The 14,229-nt window shown below is 35.8% G+C and overlaps 1 protein-coding gene across 5 annotated transcripts in view; it reads left to right on the plus strand.

Annotated features, from left to right (window-relative positions):
- Positions 1-14,229, plus strand: part of KIAA1715 (KIAA1715 ortholog) — a 91,113-nt gene that overhangs the window by 37,622 nt on the left and 39,262 nt on the right. For all 5 annotated transcript variants that reach the window (XR_827043.1, XM_010859793.1, XM_010859794.1 and 2 more), the window contains exons 7-8: positions 3,978-4,061; positions 4,141-4,192. Coding sequence is in view for 4 of the 5 variants with exons in the window: in XM_010859793.1 (XP_010858095.1) it covers positions 3,978-4,061; positions 4,141-4,192 (136 nt within the window). In the remaining variant the exon portion in view is untranslated. The remainder of the gene's footprint in view (positions 1-3,977; positions 4,062-4,140; positions 4,193-14,229) is intronic.

The raw sequence follows: 14,229 nt of genomic DNA on the forward strand, positions 1-14,229 counted from the left end.
TATTCTTTTGGGCTCCAAAATCACTGCAGATGGTGACTGCAGCCACGAAATTAAAAGATGCTTGCTCCTTGGAAGAAAAACTATGACCAACCTAGACAGCATATTAAAAAGCAGAAACATTACTTTGCCAACAAAGGTCAAAGCTATGGTTTTCCCATTGGTCATGTATGAATGTGAGAGTTGGATGATAAAGAAAGCTGAGCACCAAAGAATTGATGCTTTTGAACTGCGGTGTTGGAGAAGACTCTTGAGAGTCCATTGGACAACAAGGAGATCCAACCAGTCCATCCTAAAGGAAATCAGTCCTGAATATTCATTTGAAGACTGATGCTGAAGCTGAAACTCCAATACTTTGGCTACCTGATGTGAAGAGCTGACTCATTTGAAAAGACCCTGATGCTGGGAAAGATTGAAGGCAGGAGGAGAAGGGGACAACAGAGGATGAGATGGTTGCATGGCATCACCGACTTAATGGACATGAGTTTGAGTAAACTCCTGGAGTTGGTGATGGACAGAGAGGCCTGGCGTGCTGCAGTCCATGGGGTTGCACAGAGTCGAACACGACTGAGCAACTGAACTGAACCAGGGACTCCCTCTCTATATTAAATAAAAAACTCTGAAACTTTCAATATAATCATATCACAGGAAAGCAATCCATTCTTTGTTACATCATTCATTATTATTTAAAGTATGTAAAATATTTTGAAGAATACAGAGTAATTTATAATTTTGGGTATTCTGAGAATTCAATTTCTCATTCCTGAATCCTGGTATTAATATGTTGGGACTTGAAAACGTGTTTGAAACCTTGTTTCAGATCCACTCTGAAAAATTGACGTAATCTCTGAAGATTGTGTGTTTTGTGTTAGGTGCTATTGTAGACTCTCCTATATTATTTAAATTGCACAACAGTGTTATGAGAAAATAGTATTATATCTTCAGCTTTACAAAAGGAGAAACTGGGGCTAACAGATTTGCTTAAAGTCTTTCTATAGCTAATTAAGAATGGAAATGTACTTTGAACCTAGATCTTTTCTCATGCTGTGGTTTCAAGTTTGTATTCTTCCCACTGATCAGATGTCTCTCTATATGAAACAGATTATTTGCTTAAAATGTAGTAGGAATAAATGTGTTAATTAAGCTATTACAAGAAAAAAGATTTTTGATGTGAAGAGCTGACTCATTTGAAAAGATCCTGATGCTGGGAAAGATCGAGGGCAGGAGGAGAAGGGGACAACAGAGGATGAGATGGTTGGATGGCATCACTGACTCGATGGACACGGGTTTGGGTAAACTCTGGGAGTTGGTGATGGACAGGGAGGCCTGGTGTGCTGCAGTTCATGGGGTCGCAAAGAGTCAGACACGACTGAGCGACTGAACTGAAATGCAAAAGAGAATGGATTTGTATTTTTTGCTTTTTAGAATGATTTTAAGATACTTTAATGTACATAGGCATAAGCATGAATATTTGCTGAATGATGTACTAGGAGCGACAATCGTTTGTTAAAGTGGCATTTTAGTTTTTAGTTTTGTGTATTGTTTTAAAGATCACAGTTGTAGCTAATCTTCTTTTTAAACCTAGCTGTAGTCTTACTCTAGAATTGTGCTGTGCAAATCAGCCACTAGACCCATGTAGCTTTTAAAATTTATGTTATTTGGAGTAGGATAAAGAGGCTTCCTAGGTGGACAAGGCAATGGCACCCCATTCCAGTACTCTTGCCTGGAAAATCCCATGGACGGAGGAGCCTGGTAGGCTACAGTCCATGGGGTCGCTAAGAGTCGGACATGACTGAGCGACTTCACTTTCACTTTTTGCTTTCATGCATTGGGGAAGGAAATGGCAACCCACTCCAGTGTTCTTGCCTGGAGAATCCCAGGGGGAGCCTGGTGGGCTTCTGTCTATGGGGTTGCACAGAGTCGGACACGACTGAAGCGACTTAGCAGCAGCAGTAGCAGCAGGTGGTCCTAGTGGTGAAGAACCCACCTGCCAGTGCAGGAGATGCTGAAGATGCAGGTTCTGTCCCTGGTGAGGAAGAAGATCCCCTGGAGGAGGAAATGGCAACCCACTGCAGTACTCTTGCTGGAGAATCCCATGGATAGAGGAGCCTGGCAGGCTGCAGTACAAGGGGTCCCAAAGAATTGGACATGACTGGGTGACTGAGTACAAAGTAGAATAAAAGCTACAGTTGAATTCCTTAGCTGTACAAGCAATATTTTAAGTGATCATTTATCACATATAGTATTGTAGCTATTGTATTGTGTACATATAAACCACTTTCATTATTACATATAATTCTGTTGTTATAACAGTGGTCTGGACTATCAAAAATCAATTTGTAAAGGTCAGGGATTCAGTTCTTTGCTATTTCATGTAGATTATGTTCATTTGGGGATAGATCATGTCTTGCCTTCTGTCCCCATTCCCAGTTTTTCCCCAGCCCTAAAGAAGTAATGTTCGGAGAAGGCAATGGCATCCTACTCCAGTACTTCTGCCTGGAGAATCCCATGGACGGAGGAGCCTGGTAGGCTGCAGTCCATCGGGTTGCTACGGACACGACTGAGCAACTTCATTTTCACTTTTCACTTTCATGCATTGGAGAAGGAAATGGCAACCCACTCCATTGTTCTTGCCTGAAGAATCCCAGGGACAGGGGAGCCTGGTGGGCTGCCGTCTATGGGGTCGCACAGAGTCAGACACAACTGAAGTGACTTAGCATTAGCAAAGAAGTAATGTTACAAACATTTTCTTTACATCAGAAATTTAGATGTGCTTGTTTTAAGACTTTATGATAATTTTGAAATAATTAGAAAAATGTTGTAGTTTCACTAAACCAAGATTAATAATAAATCATTCATCTAAGCACTTTTACTTCTTAAATATTATATTGAGTTTTTAATGAGAAATCTATTAACTACTATTGTGGCAGCATATTTTAGTTATAGTTTAACTTGGTAAATGTGCTCTGCTTTGCATTTTAAAATAAATGTCCTTTGTAATAAACATGACATTTAATGAATCTAAGTGGCTGTCAGTGGTCACTGAAAAGGAAAATTCCTCTTCAAGTTTTGCAAAAGAATTTTCATTCTGTATATTAGCTATCTGTCATAATTATGACTGTCTTGTATTAAAGTAAAACTTTTTCTGATATTGGGCTTTAACTGCTAAAATGATGCTTTACTAGTGATTACTTTTGAAATTAAACCCACATATTAAGCCATAAAGTGACTTGAGTGAATTGTAAATAAAATGCTATAATAATGAAGTGCTTTAAATATAGTCACTAGTGTGAGCATAGAACTCAGTAAAATTTTTTTACTTAAATTCTTACTGTGTTCTGTTTTTTACCTCTAAAGTTGTTTGAATCTAAGTAAAAAAGGGAGAGCTTCACCTTTTAAAGTCATTTGAGGAAATTCCATGAGAGAGCATGGCTGTTCTCCCAGTTACTGAGTTTTCACTGAATTTGCAGCAAGCTAATTGCTTCTGCTAATAAATAATCTAAAATCGATGCTGACAGCAGCTAATTGGCACAGAGATTTTATTTTGTAAAGCTCTTGGCTAACGACCTCCTTTAAATTAATAGCATTAAGTGCTATGAGGAAATAAATCTGAGGAATTGCCTGTCATTTGCTTGTCATGTCTAATAACTTCCAATAATGATGGCTGATAGATTTTTGCACATTCCATTATTGAAGTTGGTGCATGTAATTATTCTCTTCATTATACGTAAACAATTAGCAATATTTGGTATTTCCTTGTAGTAAAGCTGTTGAATACAAGTAGCATATTAGAGGTCAGAAGCCATTTTAAATTCTGAATTTTATTATTTGAATGTAGGAAGTCTTTCGTGCTATCTGGATGTATTATGTGCTATTTATTTTAAGCCTTGTACTTGAATACTTTTTGAATAGGACTTATAAAAATATGTAGTGTATGAATGTTTTAAAATGTGACAATTTGTGGAAATTTTTGTTTGCAGCTTGAAGAAGTCATGGAAAAAGAAACTTATAAAACAGCTAAATTAATTCTTGAAAGGTTTGATCCAGATTCAAAGAAAGCAAAGGTAAGGCTGTGATATCACCATTTTATTATAAATTGCCCATTATAGTAGAAAACTGTAATAACATTACTGTATTCGATAGGAGTTTGAGCCACCGTCTGCTGGAGCAACTGTAACTCCAAGACCTGGACAAGGTAAATAAACTTTGTAGAAACTGCTGCTGCTGTTGGAAAGATCCCTGTTTACCCAAGTGAGTTCAAAAGTGTGATAGAGGTCTGAAAAAATGTAAAATGCTTTTATATTAATTTGTATTTGGTTATTTGAGATATGACTTAAAGTAGATGGCAGTAAGTTTATTTCATTTTTCATTAAAGATGTTATCTATTGAGATTAAATATATAATTGGTTACAGTCTTTTGAAATTTAAGTGATTTCACCAATATTTTGTAATTCCCCCCCCTTTAAATAAGAGCCTCCTGGAATGTCTGCTATTATGAAAATTCCTACATTTTTCTGATTTATTTTTGAGGAAATTAAATGAAGATTTTTGTCAAATTTGAGTTTCTTCTAAAATAACACTTTTAGTTACGAAGAGGAAAATAATTTAGAAATGAGAAGAATATTGAATTACTGCTATATAATAGCATTAACTCTTTCTTTTTGAGGTTATATTGCCAGATTACTAGTGAAACCATTACTATTATATCATTAAATATTACGCAATTTAAAAAATATTATTGTGATTATATAAAGAATTCCCATGACTAGTGTGTGAAAAGATATTTTTGAGTTTGCACTGGCTTCCCTTTTTGTTCTCGTCTCTAGAATATAATAATACATAGATATACCTCAGAGATATTGCAGGTTTGGTTTCAGACCACCCCAAAAGTAAATATCGTAATAAAGTGAGTCACATGAATTTTTTGGTTTCCTGGTATATATTAAGGTAATGTTTACACCATAATGTAGTCTGTTAAGTGTGCAATAGCAGTATGTCAAGAAAAAAATGTATATCCCTTAATTAAAAAATACTTTGTTGCTAAAAAATGCTAATCATCATCTGATAATGCAGAGTTGCCATAAACCTTCAATTTGTATAGTTTATTTTGTAAAAAAAAGAAAAGAAAAAACGAACTCAGTATACATAAAGCACAATAAAGTGAAACACCGTAAAATGAGGTATGTCTGTAGTTTGTAAGGCTTTTGTTGCAATACAGAATATACTGTATTTAATTTTTACTCTTATAAATCATCAGAATTGGAGCCTGGTTTATAAAGTTAGGGTGGTATTTAGAACTTTGAGAAGTCAGTACTTTTATTAATTTCCACAGTGACCAGGGGTATTAATAAGCCTTAATAGTTTTAGGTGTTCTAATTGGTGGAGGAATGTGGAAAGGATCTCATCTCTGCCATCTTTCATAAGTAGAATTCTGGTTAATAGAAATATTAGCCTGCTCTTTTGATGAATATAGAAGTTTATCAAAAGTTATGTTAAAGTTTAAAGATGATTAAAATAAATTAATCTTAGGGAATTCCCTGGTGGTCCAGTGGTTAGGACTCTGTACTTCCACTGCAGGGGGTATGGGTTCAGTCCCTGGCTGGGGAACTAAGATCCAGCAAGCTGCATGGCATGGCTGAAGAAAAGAAAATTATTTTACAGTGTAACACCTACTTTTATAATCAGTTTAAATATTTTTACAATTTATACTTCTTACTAGAAATTATAAAAAATATTGTGGCCTGCAGGCCAGGTTTCTATACTTTTTACTTATATAACTATTAACTAACTTTACAAAAATACTTTTGAAATAACCTTCATGAATGTATTTTTAAAATGTGATATTTTGCAGAAAGCTGATGCTGTTACTTTAAATCTATTTTCTCTCGTTATAAAAGAACATATGTATGACTTTCTTAAGCATTTATTAATAATTAGGCAGCATTAATTCGTTTAAGAATCTGAACTTATCTTTCCTTAGAAACTTTTGAAACTCAAACTTTTTTTCTTATGATGTCATATTGTAACTGTAGAAAAACCGTCTCTGGTCTCTCTGATTTGGATTCCTGAAGCACTACTTTTGGATATTCTTTTAGGGAAAATTAACATTTAGCTATAATACAAATGAATTGTTCACTTAAAAAAAGGTATTAAATAACTCTTATGTGTAGACACCAGGGGGAATAAAGAGATGAATATAGTATGGCTTTTGACCTTAAGAAGCTTATAATCTATTTTTTAAAGTATTTTTTCTGGGGTACACTATTCTAGTATTTGTAACTTTATTCGTAACTTTATTAATATCTGTAGATATTAATTACTATTTGGAATTTTCCCCCCTATTTAAAAAAAATTATAAACTATATCTCAACTTTATTCCCCTTATTGAGAATTACAGTTTTCATGTTACTTTGATCTTGTTACTGTTATTTTGATAGGTGACTTAGTCATACATTTTATTTATGTTTAAGTTCTGTGTTTCTGTGAGTTTAAACTTGTCTTTATTTCTTTGCTTTAAACCATTGTTAGTCCCTCCCTCCCTTCCTTTTTTCCTCCCTCCCTCCCTCCCTGTTACTCTTTTCTCTTCCCTCCTCCTTTTTTTCGCTTTTGTTTCTTTCACCTATTTCTGAGCTTATATAATAGGAAAGGGGAAAAACTACTAAAGGGTGTTTGTATGTACATTATGTGGCCCTTGAACAGATCTGCTCTCCAAACTGAATCTAATTGGGGTGTCCTTATTTTACTACCTTTCTTTAATGTTTACTAAACCAGAACTTAGATTCATGTATAATAGATAGCTTTCTCTCATTTTTTATTATTAGGTGTAAATGATACATATTATGGGCTTCCCAGGAGGCGCTAGTGGTAAAGAACCTGCATGCCAGTGCAGGAGATGTAAGAGACGTGGGTTCAATTCTTGGGTCGGGAGGATCCCCTGGAGGAGGGCGTGGCAACTCACTGCAGTATTCTTGCCTGGAGAAGCCCATGGATAGAGAAGCCTGGTGGGCTATAGTCCATAGGGTCGAAAAGAGTTGAACATGACTGAAATGACTTAACACAATGTATATTATACTAAGATTTATTATGAAATTTGTGAATAGTATTTTTTGATTTGTTTAGGTTTAGCACTAAAAGGAATATAGTATTTACTGACATAATACTAACCTGACTGCCAGCCTCCTACCCCCTTTTTATCTCTTGTGTTTATTTTTTAAAAAATTACTGAAGTATGGTTGACATACAGTATTGGTTTCAGGTGTACAACATAGTGATTCAACATTTATATGCATTAAAAATGCTCTCCTTGGAAACTATAGCAATCATCTGTCACCATACAAAGTTATTATCATATTATTGACTATATTCTTCATGCTGTACATTATATTATATCCTCAAAACTTATTATGTGACTGGATGGATGTTTGTACCTTTTAATCTCCTTCACCTATTTTGACCATTTGCCAACTCCCCATTTCTCTGGCAACTACCAGTTTGTTCTCTGTATCTGAGTCTGTTTCTGTTTTGTTTGTTTTGGTTTATAGGTATGACATATAAGTGAAATCATCTGGTTTTTACCTTTCTTTGCCTGACTTACTTCACTTATCAGAATAACCCATAGGTCCATTCATGTTGTTGCATATGGCAAGATTTCATTCTGTTTTATGGCTGAGTAGTAGTCCATTGTATACATAAATGTATACCATATTTTCTTTATCTATCTATGGGTGGACACTTAGTCTGCTTCCATATCTTGCTATTTGACATAATATTGCCATGAACATAGGTGTGCATATATCTTTTCAAATTAGTGTTTTTGTTTTCTTCAAATAGAAACCCAGGAGTGGAATTGCAGGATCGTCTGGTTGTTCTTTTTATTATTTGAGCAACCTTCATATTGTTTTCTATAGTGGCTGCACCAGTTTATCCCACCAACATGAGAGGGTTCCTTTTTCTCTTTGGCAATGCTTTTAATTTGTTGTCTTTTTGGTAATAGCCATTTTGACATGTGTGAGGTGATACCTCATCTTGATTTTGATTTGCATTTCCCTGATAGTGACATTAAGCAACTTTTCATGTTTCTGTTGGTCATCTGTGTGTCATCTTTGAAAAAATGTTTCTTCTGTTCCTCTGCCCATTTTTTAGTCAGATTGCTTGATTTTTTGATATTGAGTCGTGTATATTATTTGTATATTTTGTATATTAGCCCTTTGTTGGATATATCACTTGCAAATATCTTTTCCCAATAAAAAGGTTGCCTTTTTCTTTTGTTGTTGTTTTTCTTTGCTATGCAAAAGTTTTTAGTTTTATAAGTCCTGTTTGTTTATTCTTGCTTTTGTTTCCCTTGGCTGAGGAGATAGATACAAAAAGATATACTGTTGTCAGGATTTATTGCCTATGTTTTCTTACAGGGGTTTTATATTTTTAGTCTTTAATCGATTTTGAGTTTATTTTTGTATATGGTATAAGAAAGTGGTCTAGTTTGATTCTTTTGCGTTTAACTGTCCAATTTTCCCAACACTATTTATTGAAGAGACTTTCACCACTTGATATTTTTGCCTCCTTTGTCGTAGATTAATTGACTCTAATCATGGCTTATTCCTGAGCTTTGTTCCATTCCATTGATCTATGTGACTGCTTTTGTGAGCACTGCACTATTTTGATTAGTATGTGTGCATGCATGCTCAGTCACTTCGTTGTGTCTGGCTCTTTGTGACTCCCTGGACTTCAGCCTGTCAGTCTCCTCTGTCCATAGGATTTTCCAGGCAAGAATACTAGAGTGGGTTGCCATTTCCTCCTCCAAGAGATCTTCCCAACCCAGAGACTGAACCCGTGTCTCTTGCATTGGCATGCGTGCTAAGTTGCTTCAATTGTGTCTGAGTGTTTGCTACCTCATGGACTGTAGCCCATCAGGCTCCTCTGTCCATGGGATTCTGCAGGTAGGAATACTGGTGTGGGTTGCCATGCCCTCCTCCAGGGGATCGTCCTGACCCAGGGATCAAACCCATGTCTCTTATGTCTCCTGCATTGGCAGGTGGATTCTTTACCACTAGTGCCGTCTGGGAAGCTCTTTGATTATTATAGCTCTGTAGTATAATTTGAACTCGGAGTATGCTAACTCTCTTTGTTCTTCTTTGCCTATTTGGAGTCTTTTGTGGTTCCATATCAATTTTAGGATTATTTTTTCTAGTTTTGTGTAAAATGCCATTGATATTTTGATAGAGATTGCATTGAATTTGTAGATGGCTTTTTGTAGTATAGACATTTTGAGTGTTAATTCTTCCAACCCATGAGCATGGTATATCTTTCCTTTTATTTGTTTCATTATCAATTTTTTTCATTAGTATTTTACAGTTTTTAGAGTACAGGTCTTTCACCTTCTTACTTAAATTTATTCCTAGTTATTTTATTCTTTTTGATGCAGTTATAAATGTGATTGTTTTCTTAATTTTTTTCCTTTCTGATAGTACATTATTAGTGTATAGAAATGAAACAGACTTCCATATATTAAATTTGTATTCTTCAACTTTATTGAATTCATAGGTTGGCTTGAAAGTTTTTTTGTGATGTCTTTAGGGTTTTGTATATTTAATATCATGTTCTCTGCAAATAGTGACAGTTTTATTTCTTCTCTTCCAATTTGGATTCTTTTTCTTGTCTGATGGCTGTGGCTGGGACTTCCAATACATGTTGAGTAAATGTGGTGACAGTGGGTATTTTTGTCTCTTTCCCAATCTTAGAGGAAAAGGTTTCAGCTTTCTCTGCTGAGTCTTAGCTGTGGGTTTGTCATCAGTTCAGTTTAGTCACTCAGTAGTGTCTGACTCTTTGCAACCCCATGGACTGCAGCATGCCAGGCCTCCCTGTCCATCACCAGTTCCTGGAGTTTACTCAAACTCATGTCCATTGAGTCAGTGATGCCATCCAGCCATCTCATCCCCTGTCATCCCCTTCTCCTCCCGCCTTCAATCTTTCCCAACATCAGGGTCTTTTCCATTGAGTCAGTTCTTCGCATCAGATGGCCAAAGTATTGGCATTTCAGCTTCAACATCAGTCCTTCCAGTGAATACCAGGACTGATTTCCTTTAGGATTGACTGGTTGGATCTCCTTGCAGCCCAGCGGACTCTTAAGAGTCTTCTCCAACATCGCAGTTCAAAAGCATCAATTCTTCAGCACTCAGCTTTCTGTACAGTCCTACTCTCACATCCATACATGACTACTGGAAAAATCAGAGCTTTGACTAGGTGGACCTTTTTTGGCAAAGTAATGTTTCTGCTTTTTAATATGCTGTGTAGTTTGGCATAACTTTTCTTCCAAGGAGCAAGAGTCTTTTAATTTCATGGTTGCAGTCACTATCTGCAGTGATTTTGAAGCCCCCCAAAATTAAGTCATCACTGTTTCCACTATTTCCCCATCTATTTGCCATGAAGTGATGGGACCAGACCATGATGTTAGTTTTCTGAATGTTGAGTTTTGAGCTAACTTTTTCACTCTCCTCTTTCACGTTCATCAAGAGGGTCTTTAGTTCTTCTTCGCTTTCTGGCATAAGAGTGGTGTTATCTGCATATCTGAGGTTTTTGATATTTCTCCCAGCAGTCTTGATTCCAGCTTATTCTTCATCCAGCCCAGAATTTCTCATGATGTACTCCGCATGTAAGTTAAATAAGCAGAGTGTCATATATGGACTTTATTATATTGAGGTATATTTCCACCATACCCATTTTGTTGAGAGTTTTTATCATAAATGGATGTTGGATTTTGTCAAATGCTTTTTCTACATATATTGAGATAATCATGATTTTTATCTTTTTATCTTTTGTCTTGTTAACATGGTGTATAACATTGATTGATTTTTGGATATTGAACCATCCTTGCATCCTTGGGATAAACCGCACTTGATTGTGGTGTATGATCCTTTTAATGTATTCTTCAATTTGGTTTGCTAGTATTTTATTGAAGATTTTTGCATCTTTGTTTATCCAGGAGTATTGGCTTATAATATTTTTATAGTGTTTTTATCTGATTTTGGTATAAGCGTAAAGGGAACACTGTTGGAATGAATTTGGGAGTGATCCTTCTTTTTTTTGGGATAGTTTGAGAAGGATAGGTATTTACTCTTCTTTAAATGTTTGATAGAATTCTCTGTGAAGCCATTTGGTCCTGGACTTTTGTTGGGGTTTTGTTTGATTACCAATTCAATTTCATTATTGATAACTATAGTCTGTTCGTATTTGCTGTTTCTTTATGATTCAGTCTTGGGAGAGTGTATGTTTCTGGGAGTTCATCCATTTCTCCTGCTTTGTGCATTTTGTGGTGGTGGTAGTGGGTTAGTTGCTAAGTTGTGTCTGACTCTCGCAACCCCATGAACTGTAGTTTGCCATGCTCCTCTGTTCATGGGATTTTCCAAGCAAGATTACTGGAGTGGGTTGCCATTTCCTTCTCTAGGGCATATTCCCAACCTAGGGAACGAATCCGGGTCTTCTACATTCCAGGTGGTCTCCTGCATTGCAGATGGAATCTTTACCAACTGAGCCACCAGGGAAGCCTTTGTGCATTTTATTGGCTTATAATTATTCATAGTAATCTTTTATGATTCTTTCTGTGGTGTTTTGGTTGTGTTGATTGTAACTTCTTTTATTATCTGCTTTTATTTATTTGGGTCCTGTCTTTTTTTCTTGATGAGTCTGGCTAAAGTTTTATCAATTTTGTTTATCTTTTCAAAGAATCAGTTTTTAGTTTCACCGATCTTTATTATTTTTTAGTTTCTGTTTCATTTATTTCTGCTCTGATCTTTTTTAGTTTCTTCCTTCTGCTAACTTTGGGGTTTTGTTTATTCTTTTTTTCCCCCAGTTTCTTTAGGTGTAATGTTAAATGGTTTGCTTGAGGTTTTTCTTATTTCTTAAGTAGGCTTGTATCATTGTAAACTTAGCTGTTAGAACTGCTTTTGCTGTGCCCCATAGATTTGATATGTTTATCAAACATATCAAGGTATGTTTATCTCAAGGTATTTTTTAATTTCCCCTTTGATTTCTTTGTTGACCAGTTTGTTGTTTAGTAGCATATTGCTTAGCCTCCGTGTGTTTGTATTTTTCTATTTTTTTCTTGTAATTGTTTTCTAGTCTTATACTGTTGTGGTCAGAAAAGATGCTTGATATAATTTCAGTCTTCTTAATTTATTGGGACTTGTTTTGTGGCCAAGCATGTGATCTTGGAGAATGTTCAATGTGCAATTGAAAAGAATGTATTCTGCTGCTTTTGGATGGAATGCTTAGTGTATTTATATATAAAGTCTTTCTGGTATAATGTGTCATGTAAGACCAATGTTTTAAATTGATTTTTGTCTGGCTATTCTATCTATTGATGTAAATGGGGCATTAAAGTTCCCTATTATTATTGTGTTATTGTCTCTCCTTTTATGTCTGTTAATATTTGCTTTATATTTTTAGATGCTTTTATGTTGGTCACATAGATATTTACAAGCGATATGACTTGTTAGATTCATCCGTTTATCCTTGTGTAATGCCCTTTGTTTCTTGTTACAATTTTTGCTTTAAAGTCTGGTTTTTTCTCATGTATGTCTTGTTGACCCAGCTTTCTTTTTATTTCCATTTGTATGGAATATGTTTTCCTATTCCTCTGCTTTACATCTATAAGTATCTTTAAATTTGAAGTGTCTTGTAGACAGTTTATATATGGGTCTTGATATTGTAATCCCTTCAGCCATCCATTGTCTTTTGATTACAGTATTTTTGTCCATTTATATATAAGTATTGCCATTTTGTTATTTGTTTCTGGTGTTTTTGTAGTTCTTCTCTGTTTCTTCTTCTCTTGAGATTTTATGGTTGTCTTTAGCATTATGTTTGGATTCTTTTTTTGTTGTGTGTGTGTATTTTGTACTTTTATTTGTTTCTGTATATGTATTATATATTGCTGTCTGTTTTAAGTGATGATCTTGTTTAAGTTCAAATGCTTTCTCAAAGCCCTTCGTTTTTAGCCCCCACGTCATATTTTATGTTTTTGATGTCATATTTCACATTTTTAATTTTGTGTATCCCTTAACTACTTATTGTAGATAAGATGATTTTACTACTTTTGCCTTTCATCCTTTCTACTAGCTTTATAAGTGACTGATCCACTTCCTCCACTATATATTTGCCATTACAAGTGAGACTTTTCCTTCATAATTTTCTTATTTCTAGTTTTTTTTTTTCTTTTCCTCCTGAGAAGTGGCTTTAACTTTTCTTGTCAGTTCAGTCACTCAGTCGTGTCTGACTCTTTGCAATTCCATGGACTGCAGCACGCCAGGCTTCGCTGTCCATCACAAACTCCCAGAGCTTGCTCAAACTCATATCCATTGCGTTGGTGATGCCATCCAACTGTCTCATCCTCTGTCATCCCCTTCTCCTGCTTTCGATCTCCTTCCCAGCTCAGGGTCTTTTCAAATGAGTCAGCTCTTTGCATCAGGTGGCCAAAGTATTGGAGTTTCAGCTTCAGCATCAGTCCTTCCAGTGAATATTCAGGACTGATTTCCATTAGGATAGACTGGTTGGATCTCCTTGCAGTCCAACGGACTCTCAAGAGTCTTATCCAACACCATAGTTCAAAAGTATCAGTTCTCTGCCACTCAACTTTCTTTATTGTCCAACTCTCACATCCATACATGACCACTGGAAAAACCATAGCTTTGACTGGATGGACCTTTGTTGGAAAAGTAATGTCTCTGCTTTTTAATATGCTGTCTAGGTTGGTCATAGCTTTTCTTCCAAGGGGCAAGAGTCTTTTAATTTCATGGCTGCAGTCACCATCTGCAGTGATTTTGGAGCCCAAGTAAATAAAATCTTTCACTGTTTCTCTTGTTTCCCCATCTGCTTGCCATGAAGTGATGAGACCAGATGCTGTGATCTTAGTTTTCTGAATGTTGAGCCAACTTTTCACTCTCCTCTTTCACATTCATCAAGAGACTCTTTAGTTTTTTGCTTTCTACCATAAGAGTAGTGTCATCTGTGTATCTGAGGTTATTGCTATTTCTCCTGGCAATCTTGATTCCAGCTTGTGCTTCATCCAGCCCAGCATTTCGCATGATGTACTCTGCATGTAAGTTAAATAAGCAGGGTGACAGTATACAACCTTGACGTACTCCTTCCCTGATGTGGAACCCGTCTGTTGTTCCATGTCTGGTTCTAACTGGTGCTTCTTGATCTGCATACAGGTTGCTCAGGAGACAGTTCAGGTGGTCT

The sequence above is a fragment of the Bison bison genome, unplaced genomic scaffold, assembly GCF_000754665.1.
Source record: "Bison bison bison isolate TAMUID 2011002044 unplaced genomic scaffold, Bison_UMD1.0 scf7180017864460, whole genome shotgun sequence".
Lineage (NCBI taxonomy): Eukaryota > Metazoa > Chordata > Mammalia > Artiodactyla > Bovidae > Bison > Bison bison.